This window comes from Lepus europaeus, chromosome 2, assembly GCF_033115175.1.
Source record: "Lepus europaeus isolate LE1 chromosome 2, mLepTim1.pri, whole genome shotgun sequence".
Classification (NCBI taxonomy): domain Eukaryota; kingdom Metazoa; phylum Chordata; class Mammalia; order Lagomorpha; family Leporidae; genus Lepus; species Lepus europaeus.
The window spans coordinates 31261413-31284350 of NC_084828.1; the positions used below are offsets into that span (position 1 = coordinate 31261413).

The 22938-nt window shown below is 40.7% G+C and overlaps 1 protein-coding gene across 6 annotated transcripts in view; it reads right to left on the bottom strand.

Annotated features, from left to right (window-relative positions):
- The window catches only part of USP25 (ubiquitin specific peptidase 25), a 163131-nt gene extending 143995 nt beyond the window's left edge, over nt 1–19136 (bottom strand). For 4 of the 6 annotated variants that reach the window (XM_062206615.1, XM_062206623.1, XM_062206608.1 and 1 more), the window contains exon 1: nt 19028–19136. In XM_062206615.1, coding sequence (XP_062062599.1) covers nt 19028–19072 — 45 coding nt within the window. In that variant the 5' untranslated portion in view covers nt 19073–19136. The remainder of the gene's footprint in view (nt 1–19027) is intronic. The other 2 variants (XM_062206632.1, XM_062206628.1) reach the window with 1 other exon arrangement.
- Nucleotides 19137–22938: the final 3802 nt, after the last annotated feature.

The following is a 22938-nucleotide window of genomic DNA, read 5'->3' on the forward strand; positions in this document are numbered from 1 at the left end:
ACTTCTTTGTGTCCATAATACACTTTAAAATACAACAATTAAAATTTTTTTAAAATACAACAGCACAAATGAAAATGTTCAAAACCTTCACCCTAACACAGCACACTGGGGTGAACAGAGGTAGCAATTATTACACACAATTATTTCTACTGTACAACAGCAGTCTCGTGATGTCTGCAAAAGCAGTTGCACGGGATTTCATTCTCCTGATTGCCCAGGCATTCACATATGTCCACAAGGCAAAGCACTCACAAGTTCAAATACATATTTATTTGGCACTAACTTAAAAGTAAGCTATAATTGTTACCCCTTATGCACAGCAAGAGTATTCTACTTCATACCTAATCACTCAACTAACTTACTTCAACATTCTTCCTGGGAAACACTGCTGGACCTACTACATTTACTGAGCTGTTGCACAAAAAAAGTTATAAATTTTGATAGAAACTTGGGAGCATATCTGTGAAGGTTTTACAAAAAAAAGGCAGAGAACACCACTCTACAGTAATAGTTATCAACTGAGTTCCAGGGTCACAGATTCAGTATGGACGACTACCACAGTAAACGTACTTCTCCAGGTCTAATAGCCTATAAGAATATTCTGAAACACATACATTAATTTCCTTAGTTGAAACTGCAAGTGTCAAGTTAGCTGCTACAAAACACTAACATCTGTCACAGCAAGTTAAGCTTGTTATTTTGTTTTTTAAATTAAAATGAAATTTTAAATTAAAATGAAAGAATACTACTAAGAAAATAAAGAGAAATTCTGAAAACAGGAAAAGATATTTGCCAAACACAAATGGAGAAACAAAAGTAGTTTCTAAAGAGCCCCTTCAAATCAAAAAGAAAAGATTAAAAACCCAGGGTTGTGGCACAGCTGATTAAGCTACCTCCTGCAATGACAGTATCCCATATCTGAGCAACAGATGTTAGTAGTCCTGGCTGCTCCACTTCAAATCCAGATCCCTGCCAATGTGCCTAGGAAGCCAGCAGAAGACAGCCCAAGTACTTGGGCCCCTGCCACCCACATGGGAAAACCAGATGGAGTTCCAGGTTCCTGGCTTAAGCCTAGCTCTGCCCCAGGATTGCAGCCATTTGGGAAGTTAAACAGGAAATGTAAAATATGTGCCTCTGTCTTTCTCTCCCTTTCAAATAAATAAAATAAATCTTAAAAAAAAAAAAAGATAAAAAACCCAAAAGAAAAAAAGCCAAGACCAGGGAAAGGAATTAATTAAGCCTAGAAATTCAAACGACCCATGTCCCACATTGGAATACATGGATTCAACACTTGGCTTCAGCTCCTGACTCAAGCTTCCTTCTAATGCAAACAGCAGTGAGAGTTCAATGATTTGGTTCCTGCCACCAAGTGAGAGACAAGGATTAATTTCTTGGGGTGACCACTGTGGCATAATAAGTTAAGCTACAGCCTGCCATACAGGCATCCCATATGACCTCTGATTCAGCTCCTGGCTGCTCCACTTCAGATCCAGCTCAGCTAATGCACTGGGAAAGCAGTGGATGATGGCCCAGGCTCTGGGCTCCTACCACTCACATGGGAGACTCAGACTGAGTTCCAGGTTCCTGGCTTCTGCCTGGCCCAGCCCCAGCCATTGTGAACATTTATAGAATGAATCAGCAAACTGAAGATGTGTCTCACTCTCTTTCTCTGTAACTCTATGTTTCAAGTATGTAAATATTTTTATTAAAGAAAAAAAAAGATTCATTTTCTGACTTCAGGCCACTCCAGTGAACCAACAGATGGGCATGTACTCTCAAACTCTTTCCTTCTATTTTTCTATCTGCCTCTCAAATTAATTTCCTACAAAAAAAAAAAAATGGACAAAACAACCAAATGTGAATTTCGAAGTAAAGAATTAAAATGGTCCTTAAACCTATAAAAAGATAACAAAATAGTTTATCAGTAGAGATTGGTTAAGGTGTGTATATAAAAAAATACATAAATTAAAACAGAGTCTTTAAAGTAATATTAGCAATCTAGGAAACTTTCTCAACCTTATGAAAGGCATCTACAAAAAGAAATGAAGCTAAGATCACAATAATACAAACCTAAATGCTTTCTATGTATAAATCAGGGAACAGGCATGTGACATGGTTTGGAAAGCCCACATCCCACGTCAGAAAGCTCTAAGTTCCTGCTCTGCTCCAATTCCAGCTTCCTGCTAAGGTACAGGCCGCAGGTGATGGCATAAATAGCTGGGTCCCTGTTACCCATGTGGTATACCCATATAGAGTTCCCAGCTCCTGGCTGCAGCTTGGCCCAGCCCCAGCTGTTGCAGGCCTCTAAGGAATAAACTAGGAGATGGGAGAAACTCCCCTACCCCACTCCACCACTTCAAATACATAAAATATAAAATATGCAAATAAAGTCAAATTGAGAACAAGGTAAAGATGTCTATGATCAACACTTCAAGATTTTGCAAGAGACCCCAGAGAGTATAATAAAACAAAGAAAAAAGAGTTCATAAAGATTTCAAAGAAAACTATTTTACAATAATAAATTTAGCAAAGTCACAAGATATCAATTATCTTAGTACATAAAAACAACTATATTCAACATACCAGCAAAGAACATAAAATATAGAATTTGCAAAAGTATAAAAACAGTAACAGAAGCTATGCAAAGACCTGTAAACTATAAAGAAATTAAAGAAAATCTAAAAAAATGGAAAATTAGAGTAATGTTTTGGGTTAAAAGATTAAAATATTGTTAAGATGTCCATCCACTCAGAAATCATCTATATAATACTTCAAGTTTGTGAAAAAATGGAATTAGGTCGGCATTGTGGCTCACTAGGTTAATCCTCTGCCTTGCGGCGCCAGCACACCGGGTTCTAGTCCCGGTCGGGGCACCGGATTCTGTCTCGGTTGCCCCTCTTCCAGGCCAGCTCTCTGCTGTGGCCCAGGAGTGCAGTGGAGGATGGCCCAAGTGCTTAGGCCCTGCACCCCACGGGAGACCAGGAGAAGCACCTGGCTCCTGCCTTCGGATCAGCGCAGTGCGCCAGCCGCAGCGGGCCACCGCGGCGGCCATTGGAGGGTGAAACAACGGCAAAAAGGAAGACCTTTCTCTCTCTCTCTCACTATCCACTCTGCCTGTCAAAAAAAAAAAAAAAAGGAATTAAATGGTAAGTTTATTTTGGTGCAAACAAATTTTGATACCCATTAGTTTCACATAATACACATTTTCCATTAACATTTTAAAGTTCCAGTGTATGCATGGTTTTCAAAATTTTTTGCACCAAATAAACTTCTTCCCATTTTTCCAATAACTTCTTGAGGCCTTCACTCATATTCAACAAAATTCCATCTAAAAAGACCTAGCAGACTCTTTTCTACTCTGCAAAGTGCTTCAGAATTTTACATAAACATACAGAGACCCAGAATAGCCAAAATAATTTTTAATATGAAAAAAGTTGACAAACATATAGTCACCAATTTTTTTTTTTTTTTTTTTTTTTTTTGACAGGCAGAGTGGACAGTGAGAGAGAGAGAGAGAAAGGTCTTCCTTTGCCATTGCTTCACCCTCCAATGGCCGCCGCCGGCGAACCGCGCTGATCCAAAGGCAGGAGCCAGGTGCTTCTCCTGGTCTCCCATGGGGTGCAGGGCCCAAGGACTTGGGCCATCCTCCACTGCACTCCCGGGCCACAGCAGAGAGCTGGCCTGGAAGAGGGGCAACCAGGACAGAATCTGGCGCCCCGACCGAGACTAGAACCCGGTGTGCTGGCGCCGCAAGGCGGAGGATTAGCCTATTGAGCCGCGGCGCCAGTCAAACTCCATCAATCTTAAAACATTTCACACAGAAACACAACCATCAATATGAAAGAAGGTAAAGGAAGGAAACCTCACAGCAAAAGATCACAGGAAGCTCAATTTCTCTTTGACATAGAATTAAACTCTGATGCTCTGTTAAAGCAATGTGTTAAAGTAATCTATTATGTTCTCTTGATGTCTGTTAAACTCTAATTGTTCAAAAACAGCTGAATTTTTATTAAGAGCTATGGGTTATTTAAATATGTGCTTATTTTCAAAGATTTGAATAACCACCTTGTAACAATGATCAAATTTGGGCTATATTATGTCATGATTTTAAGGGATCTTATTTCAAACAGATATTTTGGATTTTGAGCCTTCTTGGCATTCTTGACAGGCATTCAAAAAATCAAAGTTTCAAACAATCTGGACTCTAAAATTTCCAGTAAATCTTGGACTTTGGTTTCTCCAGTTTGGGCCCAAATGAAAAAATTGAAGGAACTATGTCTCTCATCATATAGAGACACCAGCTAATCGGGCTATTTGGATTATATTAGAAGGACTGTCAAGATGTGACGTGGTACTAAATTTTAAGTTTCTATAATGGAAAATGCTATTAATACAAATGTTTGAGAATTAAAAAGTCTAATGATCTTGTGTTACTAGACATGATAGTTATCTTAATGAGAAAGCCCCAGAGGCCTAGAGGGTTAAATACTTGTAAAATCCTACAGGTGCTTTCAAAAATACTGTGAAGTAAGCAAGTGCCTCTTGTTGGTTGATGAGTTTATAATTTTAAACATGGCGACTTAAAGTCTTTTGTCATCCACAGTTATATATGATTTGCTGCTCATAAAACTAAAGCGTTGTTGGTTCTGTGTTTAGCTGTCCTCCTATAGGTTCCTATGGACTTTTTCCAGCCACTTCTATTATATTCAGTACTTTGGGATGGCTCTGTAAACAGATGAAGCCAATAATGTATTAACAGTACCAACTGAGAGAAAGTATGGTTAACTGAGGTTACTAAAAACAAAAAGCAATTCAGATCAATTGGCAATCTACAAAAAGAGTTAAAGATTTTAAAAGCTATTATTAAAATTGCTATATTGGTCTTTAAAAAAAAAACATTTCAACTTTAAAGAAACTGGTAAGAAAATAAAAGTCACACATTCAGAGGAAGCATTCAGAAATCAAGTGTGGTAAAAGACTCAGAAAATACAAAGAATTGCACAATCCCCAACAGCAGAAAGATAACCCAATTACGAAATTGGCAAATGATCTGGACCGGTCAAAAAGCAAACATAAAATAGTTTATAAGAAAAAGACCCAGAGGGGTCCCTGTCTCATCCTTTGCCTGTCTCCCACTCCTCCATCCCTCCCTTCCACCATAGAAGGTTCCCTACTAACGGTAAAGGAGCACCAGTGCCAACAGCCTTGGCAGAGAGGCAGGGTAGGGGTGGGGAGTGGGGATAGCTGGGGTTGCTGGGGTTGTTAGCCAGCCCTGATCGTTCAGACATTAAACCTACAGAACTCTATATCTGCCCTTTCTGACTATGCAAGAAGTATGAAGGGCACTGCCAAAACTGCTTACAAGAACACTCACTTCCATGCAAAAAATGTAGACCCTAAATTTTGCCCAAGCCAAACCCAACATGGACAAGAAAAGGCCAAAGACAACACCAAATCCCACCAATGTTCAAAAAGGCATAGGACCACATCCCCTACCATAGGGTGCATGTTCTGAGGGGGTGGTTGTGATCCAGGCCTCCTAAGAAGCCTGGGCCCCCTAACCACCTTATAAGACAAATACCATAGCACAGCCCCAGGCAATTCATATGCTATGTTCATCTACCCAGCTGCAGTCCTATATACTCAGGTGTATCGATGCCCTTCCTTTAATGCTACCCAACAACAAGGAAGGAAAAACTGTCAGTTCTGTTAGGTTTGCCATTTAATAACTGCCTTAAAGTCCTGCCCCACTGGGAAGGAAACCCATTATTTAGTTCTGAGAATCTATGGTGCCACCAGAATAGGCAAAATGAGGGACCACTAATGCCAGGAAGAATGGGCAGATTTGTTTCTTCCCTCCAATGGTGGCATTTTTAAACCTGAGGCAATGGATGGCTTCTAGTTTCCTTTTCTACCTCTGACTCAGGTCTGCCGTGCTGCCAAAGCCTTTCTCTAGGTCTCAAGGAAAGACTTCAGAGCTTCCTTGCAGGCCCATCCAGATCCAGCTCAGAGGCTTCAGAGGAAACAGAATGCCCAGCCCTCCAGTCCATGTGTTCTTGGAGCTCTACCCCAAGGAAATGGGAAATCTGAGTTTGCATTTACGCTAGCATGAATTAGAACACAAACCATATACATGTGTATGGTCAGTCCTCACAATGGTGTTCCCACAGCAACAGGTCCTGGCCACTAACAGTGCATCATTCCTAGCCCCCTCTCCACTTCTCTCCCTTATACACCCATCTTACTTTAGATTGAGGACCTAGCTCTCAGTTCTGCAGTGAATTCAGCCTCAACAGCCCCTCATTATGCCCCCACTCACTTGCAGATGGAACAGTAAAAACAAAAACAACTAAGGGAGCCAATATTATGGCAAAGCAGTTATAGCCACTGCCTAAAATACCACAATCACTTAAGGTAGCCAATTCATATCCTGGCTCCTCCAATTCCAATCCAACTCCCTGTTAATGGCCTCAGAAAAGTAGCAGAAGATGGCCCAAGTGCTTGGATCCATGCTACCCACGTGGGAGACCCAAAAGAAGTTCTTGGTGCCAGCACTGCGGCTCACTAGGCTAATCCTCCACCTGTGGTGTCCCAGTTGCGGCACCGGATGATGTCCCGGTTGCTCCTCTTCCAGTCCAGCTCTCTGCTGTGGCCTGGGAAGGCAGTGGAGGATGGCCCAAGTGCTTGGGCCCTGCACCTGCATGGGAGACCAGGAGGAAGCTCCTGGCTTTGGATCGGCACCACATGGCAGCCACAGCACGACAGCCATAGCGGCCATTTTGGGGGTGAACCAATGGAAAATGCAGACCTTTCACTCTGTCTCTAACTCTGCCTGTAAAAAAAGAAAAAAAAAAATGTTCTTGGCTTCCACCTAATCCAGCCCTGGCCATTGTGGCATAAACCAGCAGGTGGAAGATCTCTCTCTCTACACCCCTCTCTCTGTCACTCTTTCAAATAAAGAAAAGAAACCACAGTGAGTGAGTTTTTCCAGTTCAGATTAGAGCCCTCTTTTTCCTTGTCCTTAGATGGAACAGAAACTTGGGAGGAGAACTTCCTCCTCCCAAGTAACTTACTCCTCCAGAGTTCACCCTACCCCTTCCATTAGTGCTCCAAGTCTTTACAAACTTCCAAATTAAAATGTAAAAGCAGTTTTGTATGTTATGAAACAAAATAGGTATCTTCAAGATTTCTGGTGTAAATTTAAATTCTTCCATAATGAGTCTTTACACCAGTTTTTAAAAATTGGAAAAGTTGTGTAGTATCATTTTATTACGTGACACACCAGCTTGTCCTGAAGTACTTTACCTTTGGCAACAACCTTAACACTTCTGCCATTTCCAAGCTTGGAAGAATAGGCAGCAATTGTTATTGCTGATCTCTGAAAATGTAAAAATGTTTATGAGGGGGCCAGCACTGTGGCATAGCAGATAAAGCTGTCACTCGTAGGGCCGGCGCCGCGGCTCAATAGGCTAATCCTCTGCGGCGCCGGCACCCCGGGTTCTAGTCCTGGATTCTGTCCCAGTTGCTCCTCTTCCAGTCCAGCTCTCTGCTGTGGCCCGGGAGTGCAGTGGAAGATGGGCCCAGGTCTTTGGGCCCTGCACCCGCATGGGAGACCAAGAGAGGCTCCTGGCTTCAGATCAGCGTGGTGCACCAGGCGCAGTGCACCGGGTGCAGCAGACATTGTGAGGTGAACCAACAGAAAAAAGGAAAGCCTTTCTCTGTCTGTCTCTCTCTCGCTGTCCACTCTGCCTGTCAAAAAAAAAAAAAAAAAAAAAAAAAGCTGTCACTTGCAATGCCAGTATCCCACACAGGTGCTGGTTTGTGTCCAGGCTGCTCCATTTCCTATCCAGTTTCCCATTAATACACCTGAAAAAGCAGTGGAAGATGGCTCAACTGCTTGATCCCCTGCCACCTGTGTAGGAGACTTGATAGAAGCTCCTGGCTCCTGACTTCAGCCTGGCCCAGTCCTGGCCATTGAGTCATCTAGGGCGTGCACTAGCAGGTAGAAGCTCACTGGCTCTAACTTTTTCAAATAAATAAATCTTTAACATAAATAACTAAATTGGATATGAGAAGTGATATTTAAAAATCTGCCAATCAACATATGAAAAGTGTCCAAAACCTTTAGTGTTCAGGGAAATACAAATTAATATCACTATATGGACTATAATTAGTACTTTATACTCAATGAAATAACTAAAACATAAAAGATTAGCAATATCAACTGATTAAAAAAAAATGTAGGTTAAATGGGGCTCTTATTCAGTGCTAATGACAAAGTAAAATGGCACATTTTCAACCCCTGTGTATTGTTCCCACAAGAAATGCAAATATATCAATTCAAAGATCTGCCTACAAACATCCATGTTACAACATTAAATGAGTAAAAAACCAGGAACAACTCATACATCAACAACTACATGTATACATGATATAAGAATATTTACACGTTACTCAGCAATCAAAAAAAAAAAAACATACTGTAACAAAACATGCCAACTTCCAGAAATATTTTATTGAGCAAAAGGAGATGGAAACAAAATTTTTATATGATCCCATTTATGTGAAAACCTAAGAACAGCCAAAACTGAACTGCAGTGATAAATATCAGACCAGTGGTGGCCAAGAATAAGAAGGGTGGTGATAACCAATGAGAAGGGTGACAAAAGTTAATGTTATGGAGTGATGGAAATGTTCTATATTCCCTAAGTTACTTAATTATATACTTTAAATCAGCGCTTTCATTTCATTCTTACAAATTACACTACAGTAACATTAACTTGAAAAAAGTCAAGAGAGCAGCTAGTAGCCTGTGGGAGAAAGGGATAACTTGGATGAGGCACAAAGGATATTCTATTTCACATCCAGAGTGCTACAAAGAACAGCAATCTTAGTATATCATTTTATGTCGCACGTGAGTTTTCATATGCTTTATTAGACAAAAAAAATCTTCAAAAATCATTCATGCATAAACCAGAAAGAAAGGGAAAGATTACAACTTTAGCATATATACCCATATCCCAACTCCTTGACACACTAATTCAATGAATACAAAAAAATTAATTATGCCCCACTGCAGAGAGCAAGTGTCACGCCTGTCTATCTCAAGCTTTGGGTTCCCCTAGAGATGCTGGCTGAGAAAGCCTGAGGTAGGACACAACTCCTCTGCAAGAAGGAAGTCAATATACAGATGACAGAAACACCTAATATGAGAAACATAAATAAGCTTATGTATTCAGACTCTGCTCCTACATTAATAGTGGATGTACTGGGATAATTCAATCCCCAAAGAACACTGCATTCCTTTTAAACAAGTGCTAAGGAAACTCTCATCTTTGAGAAAACTAATTTAAGCCAGTGGTTCTCAAACTGTAAATGCAAAACCACCATCTGAGATTTTTAATAAGAATGCTATACCCCAAACAATAGGTCCTGAGCTGAGGCATAGAAATCCACATTTTTAGCAAGTGTTACAAATAATGAAGATAATCCACAAAAATCACACTTTAAGAAATTCTGGGGACCACACTGAGGCATAGTAGGCTAAGCCTCTGCCTGAAAAAGCAGCATCCCATATGGGTGCCAGCTTGTGTGCCAGCTGCTTCTCTTCCAATCCAGCTTTCTGCTTGTGGTTTGAGAAAACAGTGGAAGATGGCCCAAATTCTTGGGCCCCTGCACACACATGGGAAACCCAAGAGAAGCTCCTGGCTGCAAATGGGCTCAGCTCCAACTCTTGTGGCCATTTGGGGAGTGAACCAGCAGATGGAAGACCTTTCCCTCTGTCTCTCCCTCTCTCTGTAACTCTGCTTCCCAAATAAATATATTGAAAAAAAATTCTGATCTAAACCTATATTAACAAAACTAAAAAATATCGCTGAACACTTAAAATATTAAGTGGCTCAGAGAACCAAGGACTAAAGTAGAAGTAAATTAACAAAAGGATGAATGAAAGAAAATGCGGTGGGTGTTGGATCAAGTCCCATCTCTGCTTCTGATCTAGCTTTCTAACATGCACCATGGGAGGCAGCAGATGATGGCTCCAGAGAAACCCAGAGGGAGTTTGTGGTTCCTGGCTATTGGAGAATTAGGAGAGTGAACCAAAGGATAGATCTCTCCTCTATCACTCTGCCTTTCAATGAACAAAAATTAGATAAATAAGGGGCCAGTGCCGTGGCACACTAGGTTAATCCTCTGCCATCCCATATGGGTGCCAGTTCTAGTCCCAGTTGCTCCTCTTGCAGTCCAGCTCTTCTAGTGGCCTAGAAAAGTAGTGGAGAATGGCCCAAGTCCTTGGGCCCCTGCATCCATGTGGGAGACCCGGAAGAAAGTCCTGGCTCCTGGCTTTGGATGGGTGGAGCTCTGGCTGTTGCGGCCTCTTGGGGAGTGAACCAATGGAAGAAAGACCTTTCTCTGTCTCTCTCTCTCTCACACTGTCTATAATTCTGCCTGTCAAATAAATAAATAAAATCTTTAAATTAAATAAAAATAAATAAATAAGATTCTGTAAAATACTCACAGCATTAATCATTGTAGGAGAAGGGAGAAAACTGAGAAGTTAGTTATCCAATATACAAAACATCATGACAAGAAGAGTATTATTAGAAATCAATACAAGTCAGCCAAAAATAAATATCAAGGGTCATCCATTTATAAATTCAACTTTCACATGACCTACTTGCCCACATTATGTAGAGACATCCCTAAGCTGGCTTTTACAAGTCAACTATGCTCTGAAACACATTAAGTGATGATTACATTTGCAAGAAAAGGGCAGGCTGCCACAGCAGGTCAGTACTTACAGCAATTCTATCACCTTAGAGACTAATGGTGTACCAGCATGTCCCGGGAAGAAAGACCCTGCCACCAACACATAAGCACATCAGGGCAGAAATCAGTGATCACAGAGTAGCCCCTGTAGTGGGAAATGAAGGAGACCCAATAAAAAAAAAAAAAAAAAAAAAAAAAGAAGTGCCTTGCCTAGCTTTATAGGATAGAATGACAGAAGTGACTGATAAACAAGCTGTCACCCACTGAGGATGCCTGGAGTAAAAGCTTGCACAATTGTCACCAGGACCCAAAGGGAAAGTAATACAGGCATCACAATTAAAATACTATCTTTCGGAAACTGAATCCTCTTTGTAAGTTTGCACACCTTATAGATATACATAGTATTTTAAAGGTACAATAAGCATCAAAGTAGGCAACTAACCCTTAAAATCAACAGCAAGCAAATGCTCATTATTGTCATTTATAACCAACATTTACTATAGGTGATAGCTAGCATAAGAAAAAATGAAATTACAAGTATAACCACAGGAAGTGCATAAATAAAACTCATTATTATTCATGCTATAGTCTTACATAGAAAACAAAACTATCTTTGGAAATTTCTAAGAAAAAGTCAAGTGCCATGAAATCTCTGGAAAAAAACAATGTACTTTTTCAGTATCAGAGAGTACATGAAGCAAAGACAATATACTAGTCACAAAATAAATGATGGAACAGAATAGAGAGCCCAGGAAAGCAGGAGGAAAATAGGGGGGTGGGGTACTTTATCCAAAATTTTAACGTATGACAAAGATCGCAGATCAATACCATGTGGGAGGGGATTAACTTTTCAGTAAAAAAAAAGTTAACAAAAAATGTGTTAATCACATATATAACTTAAATTATACCCCTACCTCAAACCATATACAAAACTCAACTGCAGGCAGTGCCGCGGCACACTAGGCTAATCCTCTGCCTGCAGCGCCAGCACCCCAGGTTCTAGCCCTGGATTCTGTCCCAGTTGTTCCTCTTCCAGTCCAGCTCTCTGCTGTGGCCCAGGAGTGCAGTGGAGGATGGCCCAAGTGCTTGGGCCCTGCACCCGCATGGGAGACCAGGAGGAAGCACCTGGCTCCTGGCTTCGGATCGGTGCAGCGCGCCCACAGCAACGCACCAGCCATAGGGGCCACTTGGGGGATGAACCAATGGAAAAAGGAAGATCTGTCTCTCACTGTCTAACTCTGCCTGTCAAAAAAAAAACTCTTAGGAGGAAACCCAGAGAGAAATATCTTTAAGGTTTCATTTTAAGAAAAGTTCAAGTTTCTTTTTAAGTAAAACAACTAAAATTAAAAACATGTACCTTCAAAAAATAGATTGAAAAAGGAAGAAACTACAGAGAGGGAGAACACAGGATTCAAGATGATGACACCCTCAAATGAAAATAGATGGATGATAAGACAATATTGTTAGATGTGCTATTATCTTCTAGCTTTCAAGTTGGGTACATTAATTAAAAATAAGAAATATAATAAAACATATTTACAGGCAAAACTGATAAGACAACTGTTATATTTAATCCTGTGTACTTCACAACCAAAAATACTTATTAAATACATAGGTAATTTATAGAATCAGTATTACAGAAATAATGTAGAGCAGGCAATTAGCCTAGCAGTTAAGACATCCTACGCTAGAGTCTGAGTCTGATTCCCAGCCCCAGTTCCTAACTCCACTTCCTGACAAGGTGGACCCTAGTAGACATCAATAAGTTCAGATAGTTGGGATCCTGCTACTGATCAAAGAACTGAATTGAGTTCCCAGCTCTCGACTTTGGCTGGTTTCAGGAATTCAGGGGAGTGAACCAGTGGATGGGAGCTCAATCTCACTAATTTGTCCTCTCAGCTTCTCAAATGAATAAAATTTTTCAAAAGGAAATGCTAGACAGGATTGTTAAAGATACATACAAGTACTGGTGAAATTTCTAAACTCTAAAACCAGAGAGGAAATTTTACAAGCCTATACAAAAAGTTAACAACTTATCTACAACCAAAAAAAAAAAAAAAAAAAAAAAGAGATTGACATCAAACCATCAAACAGTATTACACAATAGAAAAAGTTAAAATTAAGTAATTTTAATAATTAAATGAATCAAGTACTAATAATGCATATGGAATACAATAAAGAAAATTCATTACCTAGAATTACAATTCTATATTCTGTCCCCAACACTTGCAAAAATATGCTAAAAGGTATTATTAATTAGGAGCAAGGAAGAGGGAAAAATCAGTTATTTTTAATCATCAGAAAAGGTTTTTTAAATATATTTGGTTAAAATTAAAATAGAAGAAATGTAAAATGAATGTAAATGGCAAGAGTATAGTGCTGACACAATGAAAACTTGACCAATCTAAAAAACTGAATAGAGGACACACAAATAATTAAAACAAAGCCAGAAGACCATAAAAAGATTAAATTTACCTGTATCACCATCTGTGAATAATTAAAGTCTACTAAAAGACAAACAAAAACAAAAGTCTGGATTATATCCATTAGAAATTCAAAGATGAATTTCTACAAAATCAAAATTCAAATTTGAAGAAAGCATATGAGACACATATCTCAGAAATTAAAAAATAAAGGAAAACCATAAGCAACTCAAACACTGGAAGTGTTCATTTACATGAATATATAAATATAGGGCCCTATAACTCTCAGTGAACACACATCCCTTTCACATGTTCATCAAACCCGCATGAATTGGCTCTAAGAATGTTAACGAATTTCTAAAGCTATCCAAAACTACATTTTCTAATCACAATGTAGAGAAACAAAATCAATAATTAAAGAAAAATTCAGAAATGTGATCTTGGAAAGAAAATTTTTAAAAATTTTAATAAAAAAGATCAAATACAAAATAAAAATCTGATGAAAATTCACCACTCAAAATGCTCTTAAGTATAATGATAAAGTTACTAAAGTTCAAGCTATACCAATTTAATAATTACCAAAAAAGAATAGAAACTGAAAATACTAAAGACACAAAAATTAATGAGTTAGAAAACAAAAACAGAACTGACAAATCACGCAAAGAGCTGAATTTGGGAGGACTAATAAAACAGATCAGCACCTGGCATGCAAGAGTGAAAACAACATACACAAGAATAACAAAAGGGATATTCATATGTGGAACTCTAAATGAAAAATTTTGTAACTATATTTTCTAGAACTACAAATCATTTTTAAAATTTGACTCTGGAAGAGATATAAAATCTAAAAGACAAAAAGTAAAATTCACAAAGCTTATCTAAAATTTGCTCTATATAAGCAGCTCAGCCAGCCCTACTACATATTTATCTACAACATAACAAGTACCTAGGTTTACCCATACCTAATTTTTATATCAAAAGTAATCAAATGGCGTAGTGTTTGGCCTAAAGGTTAACATGCCAGTTAGGATTCCCATATGCTGTATCAAAGTTCAATACCCTGCACTGGCTCCTGACTCCACTTTCATCCTCATGTAGACCTTGGGCGCAAGTAGTGAGACCCCTGTAGGAGACCTGGATTGAGTTCCTGGGTCCATTGCAGACCTGTGAGGAGTGAACCAGTGTTTGGGAGCTCTGCATGTCTCTCCCTTCTCTACCTCTCAAATAAAATAAATACATAAAATAATTTTAAAGTGATGAAAGACCCCCAATTTTGAATGGGTCAATCTAATCCTAAATTAAGCAATTCAAGAAGCATGGGAAAACACAAACAGCTTTCTAATTGCTTATGAACCAAACTTATCTTGATAGCCAATATATACAGAAGCATATATGTTAAAGAAAACGCATTAAAGAATATACACACACGTGAACACATATTAAATCCTAGCTTAAAATGTTGTGTACTGGGGCCAGCACTGTGGTGCAGCAGGTTAAGCCACAGTCCACAGCACCAGTATCCCATATGGATGTCAGTTTGAGCCCCAGCTGCTCCACTTCCAATCCAGCTCCCTACTAGGGACCTGGGAAACCAGCAGAGGATAGCCAAGTCCTTGGGCCCCTCATCCACATGGGAGACCCAAAGGAAGCTCCTGGCTTCTGCCTGGCCCAGCCCAAGTCATTGTGGCCATTCAGGGAGTGAATCAGAAGATGGAAGATTCCCCTCTGTCTCTCTTAAGTCTGCCTTTCAAAAAATAAAAATCTTTTTAAAAAATGTAGTGTACTGCTTGGAAATATATTAAAATATAACATCATAACCAAATAGGATTTTATCAAAAATGCAAGGATAGTCAAATCAATAAAGCATTGTGGTCAGTGGCAGAGTCTTGAGAGTCTACCTAGTTAAACTTCCACCCTCAACACGAACTGGAGATGAAATATTGCATTAGTTCTCTAACACAAGGGAACTTAAGAAAGTTCATGGGAAATTGAATTAAAAGATAAATTTATTTTGGTAAAAAAGAAGTCTTGAAATCCATGCATAATTTTCACAGTACACACATTTCATGAACTTTGTGAAGACCCCCCAAACTATTTCCTCAGGTATAAGAAAGGAGGAAAACAAACAAACAAACAAACAAACAAAAACAGTGCTCATTTCACAAGTGGTCAGGAAGAGTACATGAAAAAATGTATACGACTCATAGCACAGTGCCTAGCAGTACACAGTAAATATTCACGCTGGCTACTATAACTACTGCTCTTATCATATCATTGACACATAAATACCTCTTCATTTATCACAAAAGAAACAAGAAATCTGAGATGAGTCAACAACTAAATTTATTTTTGGAAATGTAAAAACTCTAGGTATATAAAGAAATTTCCACATCATTATGAAACAATACATAATAGAAACTAGCATTAATCTTAGTAATGTACTGTAATCTCAGTTAAAGCAGAAAAATAAGAAAATTAACATAACTTGACAAGAAAGGGCTAATGATATGGACTAGATACATAGAATATTGAAGAAATTTTTTTTTTAAATATTAGAACTGATGAGAATCCATGAAATTTAGCTGCAATTTTACTACACAAAGCAAAATTAGGACACAAAAGAAAAAAGAAAAAATGTACAGCTTGGGCTCTCTCTGTGGAAATCAAATCTTATCCTAACTACAAGATAAACAACTTTTTCTAGTAAAGATTACTCTTTTATGTAACATTTAAAGTGATTTGAATAAGATTGTCAAATGCTACATTATATATTTTTCTAGCCTCAGGTGATAGCTAAAGAACAAAATACTTCATGCTTTCTTAATTAAGAAATTTACCACGAATCCAGCTTTTTTTTTTTCAAGTGTTAACTTTGAATTTGGCTAATCTGTGACATCTCTCCCACCTAACCCTTATTAAGCAGATAATTAAGTGGAAGTTGACTACAAATCCCTATGAACCCTTAGTCTCCATCTCCCACTCTTTTTTGTAAACCTCTATGTACAAAATTCTTGATTAGCTCCATTAACAACTCAGATCTAAAGTTGCTCATGTCTAATCATGCTAACTTTAAAGCTTTAAAAGTAGATACAGAGGCATTTAATGAGTTGCTCAAGGTCACAAAAAAGTGACCTAGATCTAAGCCACATCCTGTCTTTTTCACTAACACTACTACTTTCTTTCCTCAAGCAATTTCAAATTTTCAATGTTTCTCAATAATTTTTAAACCTCTAAATTCAGCTAGAAAACTAAGGTAAGTACTGTACTTGATTCCTTTTAGAAACAGTCCACATTATATTTCAATCACCAAATATTTCAAGATCCCACTAAGGGCAAAGAACTGCTCTAAGCTCTGGAGTGAAACAATACAGGAAAAGCAGCTACTCTTAGGTACTTTATACTTCTTCAGTCAACTCAGAAGGATACATTGTATATAAATAGTATCCTGCTCACTTCCCTCTAAATTCTTCCTTGGAAGCAAACCTCCTAAGGTGGCCCTAAAGAAACCTCATTTGGAATTTAAATCTATGTATCAAATTTCTGAGACCTTAGGACTCTCACTAGGTAATTAGGAGTACAAGCACAAAGGCTGAATATACATGCTCAGCACTAAAATTACTATAGGATTTAACTGCAGCTAGTCTACTGGCAACTCCACCTCTCCCGTAGCATCCGAACCTCAGAAAAGCAACTGTGGACGATTTTACTACGTCTCCTAACTGCCCAGCTTGACCAAACTTAAGCAAAGAACACATGAGGAAAAATAACCCCTTGCCTCATCAAACTACCCAGTGACAAGCTACTTTGTAGGAGAACAAAAGCACTTTAGAAGCTTTTTGTAGCACTTTTTTCAAAAAGATTATTAATCTTACATCCCTCTGCAAAATCTTGAAACTACAGGAAACCGTTTGGACCATCATAATATAACTGTTTACTTTAAAAGTATCAGCACCTATGCACACAATTTTTTTAAAGAGAGCAGAAAGCAAGCTGAAATTTTGGCTATGTAATATGCACCAGAGTTTCACTTTTGTTTCTCCTGAAGTATGAAGCTCCCTTCCTAGTTACTAGTTTGAAGTTCACTTCCTAATTACCACCTTATGATTTATATTTGTCAACTTATTTGAGGTGAGCAGTTTAAAAGTACTTATAGCCATATAAGTATTTTTAAATAATTCTGAATGGCAATAATTTACTTTAATATTGAGGCAAATTAATACATTGTTCTTAAAAAAAATCATAATGGAAGTATAGACACATTATGCTGCTCTACAAAATGTCCCCAATATAAATGATATAAAGCACACATTAAAAGTAACATCATAATGGAAATATTTTGGTTTAACAAACAGGCAGTAAAACTGGGAAATCAGTTGACAGCCATCACTTTTAGTAACTTGATTCTTTATTCTATTTTATGCGTAAGTCTCTGAACCACATAATAGAGTCTGCATTATATGACTTTAAGCTGAAAGAGTTTGGTCAATGTCAACTAGAAAAACAAATTAATGACATGATATGCAAGAAGTGAGCTACAAATGAAAGACAAGCTTTAATACTCAACACTGAAGACGATTATAAACAGTCGTATGAACATGTAATCCTTCATGAACCTACATACTTCATCACATCAACATCAAAAACTAAAGTTCAAGGTATTAAAAATAGAATAGAGAGGATTAGGAGGTAAACTGTTTTAAACTCCCATTATTAAAGCCTGAATTATTTTTCCATAAGTAAATTACAGTCCACAAATAAACTTCTAAATTTATAGGAGCATCACCTGACAAGCAAAAGTTTAAAAAGCAACTTTGTCAAATTCTTAAGTATCTTCAATTATCTCAGGTAGTAGCATGAAATGCTAAAAATACTCTTAAAGCAAAAGTAGCAGGCTGTGAGCACAGAGATTGCCCATTTTAGGCCTTAAAGTCAAGCACAGGTAAAACACAACCGTACCAAAACTACAACAGGGTGGAACAGCCATTACTCACTCCAAACAAACTAAACACAGCTTGGGTGCTGGCTCAGAGTAAACCCTAATTACCTTTCCCCCGGAATTCCAACACAATTAAAGCACTATTTCCCTTTGGCTCAAAATGCTTTTCACACAAATGGTAGGGGAGAAAAAAAAAAAAAAAGTCCCAGCCAACTACTCCTCAGGATAAGGCATAAGCCTGAGAGCCTGCACTTCACATTCTGAAAGCAGATTTCTAGGGAGGGAAGCTCTGTCACCCTACAACCGTAAAGACTGGAAGCTTCACCAAACAGTGCCTTTCCCCTCCGCTGAGTGACCATCCGAACGTGTGGCTACTGCGAAGACGAGAGGGTGAACGAGGGAACAAGGTCAAACTCAGGGGACACAAGATTCCTGGAATAACACGGCCAGGAGGTTGCCTTTCAGAGAAGGCTTCTCTGGTCAGAAAAAAGAAACCGAAATCGGAGAAGAACCCAATCCGATCCCTCACTTCTTCACAGGGTGCACCTGGCCAAGGTACCGGCCGCGCAAGGCCATTCGGTTCTGGGGAAGTAGCAGGCCTGAAACACACTTGGAACCCCAAACTGGGATCACAGGGAGGGCACCTGGCTCTCGTTTTTCTAAATAGGAGGAGGAATAAAGTTTAATAAAGCAGCCCTAACTTGCAGGAGTGTGAGGGTCGCCCTCCCTGCCCGGCAGCGCCCGTGACAAGCAAACAAGAGGCAGGAGGAGAGAGGCGGACTGCACCCCGCGCACTGCACCCCGCTTCCCACGCGCAGCCTGGCCCGGGGCAGCCGAGGCCCCGGCGAGGCGGCCAGGCCCGGCGGAGGCAGCCCGGCGGCAGCCCGCGGGCGCGCCTCACCTTCTGCGCCGCGCTCTGCTGCAGCACGTTCTGCTCCACGGTCATGGCCCCCGCGGCGACGGCGTCCGGCTCCTCGCGCCCCCGCCAGCCCTGCCTGCCGCGCTCCGCCGAGCTCCAGGGAGCGGCGCGGACCGCCGGCGAGGACAGCGCCCCCGCCAGCCAGGCGCGAAGACGATGGCGGTCGGCGTGCGCCGGCACCGCGGCCAGGCGGCGAGGCGCCCACGGCGAGGGCCACGGCGGCGGCCCCACGTCTCCGCGCGGCTCCCCTCAGCGCGGCTCGCCTGCCGCGGCCCGGGCCATGAGCGGGCGGCGGACGCCCGGGCGCGGGAGGAGGGCGCGGGCCGGCGGGGCCGCGTCACGCGTTCGCGCGCTCCTTCGCCGGCGGCTCGCGGGCCACTGCGGGGACTGGTGCGAGGGGCACGGAGGGAGCGGCCGGCCGGAATGGCGCTGTCCTCCTCCTCCCTCCCCGACTCCACCTCCTCCTCCCTCCCCTCCCCCAGCCGCCGTCACGGCCCCCGCCCGCCGGCTCCTCCCCCGCAGAGCCCCGCCCGCCGGCCGCCCTAACCCTACATTGTGACCCGCGGGGCGGCGGGGCGGGGCGGGGCCGCCGCAGAGCCCCGCCCCCGGCCCCGCCCCCCCGCCCCGCGCGGGCCTGGCGCTCCCTGGGTGGGGCGAGGGCGCGCGCAGCGGGCGGGGACGCGGAGCCGCCCCTGCGGCAGGTTGCGAAGCGCCCGCCTCGGGCTGCGCGAAGCCCGGAGCCGAGAGGCCGGAGTGCGGCGTCCTCCCGGCGCGCAGAACTGGTCTGATGGCTGTTTGCGCAATGCCTGGTTTCCTTCCGAGCCGGCCCTGTCGCAGCTCCCACGCAGGGTCCCGAACCCGGGCTCCCTTCGATGTCACGCGTCCCCGCCCCTCGCCTTTCTAGGAATTTCAGGAGCAATCAACTTTCCCCAGAAGAAAAGTCAAATGAGCAAAGGGCTGTCAGGAGTCCCCTGGCTGGGATGTACTTTTCTCCTTAACCAGTCGTTACGTAAATGTGTATTGACGTCCGGCATCTACTCCGCTAATTCGGGTGTGTGCCAGCGGCTGCTGGGCTGTGGAGGAATAAGGTTTATTTACTGAAGACTCCACGTACAGGCAATAAGCTCTGCGCAGCTACGAACGTGACAAAAGCAGCACTGCCTGGAGGGTACATAATTCTAATTTCCCAGTCGTCAAAATAAGCAATTAACTGTCATGCGTGGAATACTGGACCGCGAACGGAATTGTGAGGAAAACCTGACAATGAGAAGGCAATCTGTAGTCGCGAAAATATCTTGAGTTCCACGAGCTAAATCTGGGGACGGAAGTGAGGGTGCCGCCGCGGAGAAAGGGAGGGATGCTCAGCGAACACTGTCACAAATGCAGACACACGTGCAAGTGCGGGTATGGCTTTTTCGGTTCGATGACGAGGAAAGCAAGCTTGGTCAATGAGCATTGGGATGTTCTCTGACTTTATTTAATCATGACAAGTCTGTGCACTTTACGACTGGCTTTGTACCTTGGTCACACCCACCTTTTATGGTCTTTCCCTTGAATCACGTTGGTTTGCTCGTTTGTGACAACTGGGAGCTTTTGTTGATATCCCACATCTTTGCCAGAAAATCGTGAACATGTTTGAAATGTTTGGAGACCAGGAATTTTCCGAATAATGCAGTAATTCTCACCCAGTGACTCAAATGTCCTTGTGAAAACACTGCGACCTGGAGAATGACCTGTGAGAGAAAGCATACTAGACCCCAGAGGTCCTCACATACGGATGAAAGTTACTTCTCTATCTTGTGTTCATGTTTCTTCATATTTGGGGTTCTTTTAGAAAACCAGATTTATATGTTTTAATTTAAGAAAGTTAAATTTAACATAAAAATCTAGTACCAAGAAAAGATATTGCCAGATACTAAAGTTCAATTTCAAGAATCTGGCAATACAGTGTTCTTCTGAGTTAAAATTTTTAGTTTCACAGGAAAGGGTCTTACCAGTGCTTACTAAATAATCATCAAATAAAACTCTTTATAGAGTAGGCGTAATTACCATTGGATCACTCATTTCCAACTTATGTATGATGGTTTCTTATATATCTTTTTAAAATTTTTTAACATTTTTAGTATTTTTTATTTGTTTCATTGTAGAACTTTGAGAAGATAATTTTGCGTTTCCTCGCAGGCTTTCCTTTTTAAGAATGCTTACAATCAGGATAAATAAGATACATTCGTAGAATAAGTGAGATAAATAAATAAATAAAATCCATTGCCAGGACTTCCTAACTTGCTTTTGAAATTTATGCCTATGTTGATTTTTCTGTTCCTGAGTCAACTTTAATATGCCTGGGTATCCATGATATGAGAATCACATACGCTCACCATATAGTTTAATAACTTCTAAACTGTGGAATTTCTATAAAATGAAAAATTTAGTTGTTAACCCCACTGTGGCTTAATGGTGTCCCCAATATTCATGTAATGAAGACAGTCCCCAGAGCAACAGTGTTAAAGAGTTGGGGCCTAAAGAGAGATGATTAGGTATTCAAGAATGAGTCATCAAGAGGGCATATTCTTATTTCAAAGAATGTTCCCTTCCTTATAAGACAAGGGGTTTGGCCCCCTTTTTGCCTCTGTTTCCCTGCCTGCTTCATCCGCTTACCATGGGGTGAAGCAGCATGAAGGCTCCTGCCAGATGCTGCCCCTCCATCTTGGACACCCCAGTCAATACATTTCTGTTCATCACAAGTTACTCACTCTCAGGTGTTCTGTTACAGTAATACAAAGCAGACTGAGGTGAACTCCAAGTCTTTTTTTTTTTTTTTGAATATTTATTTTGGATCAAAATGCATTTCTAGTCTTTAATATTGTGTCTTTTTATGTGAACCAAGGAAATCCATTTTCTTCTATGTTGACTATTCATTTCTCTTTATATGGAAAGATTTTGAAAATCCATTTCCAGATGCTAAAAGTCTGCTATGTTGCCAAAACATGTTTATAAGACATTAATCAGAGAAAAGCATTCCAATTGCAGCATAGATTTGAGCAATTTCTGTGACAAGTGTTCTTAAATCTACTTCAGTGAGGATCAGAATTCTTTCCTTGCTTTGTATGTACTGATATTTTGGGGTAATTTTATTTCTACCAATAAGGAAACAATAATAATCATTCAAAGAAAAGGTTTCTATGATGCCACAAGTGCTCTATTTAGTTCATCAGCAAGAACCCTGAACTACTGTTGAATTCACGCACAATAAAATACTTAGTAAATTACATGGACAGCCATGAAGAAAAGAAAACATGTATATTTATGCTACAGTGCATGTCCAATTCTAACTTATTGCGAGTGGAGAGTGTGTTTTATTTCTGAATGCTTTTTTCATTGACACAGTAATGGTACATATTCAATGGGTATAGTGTGGCATTTCAATATACAGTGTATATGATCACATCAGGGGAACTGACATACCTATCACCTGAGACAGATAGTATTTCTTTGTATTGGGAACACTCAAAATTCTATTAGCTCTTTAGATATATTCAGTTTATTGTAGTAAGCCATAGTCATCCCACTGTGTTATAGAACATTAGAGGTTGTACTTCCTGTCCAGTTGCACTCTTGTATCTGTTAACCATTCTCTCTCTCTCTCTCTCTCTCATTCTCTCTCTCTCTCTCTCTCTCTCATTCTCTCTCTCTCTCTCTCTCTCTCTCTCTCTCTCTCTCTTACATCCTTCCCAGGCTCTGATAACCTTTCAAGTGGATAAATTTTGGTCCCAACAGCCCAGCCATATTGTGTTATACAACAGAACAAGTCCTTATTAGTATCTCCTACTGACAATAGACTCATGTTCTGAGGATTCCCAGAAGTTGCTTTCATTGGTTTGCTTGGGCTGTCA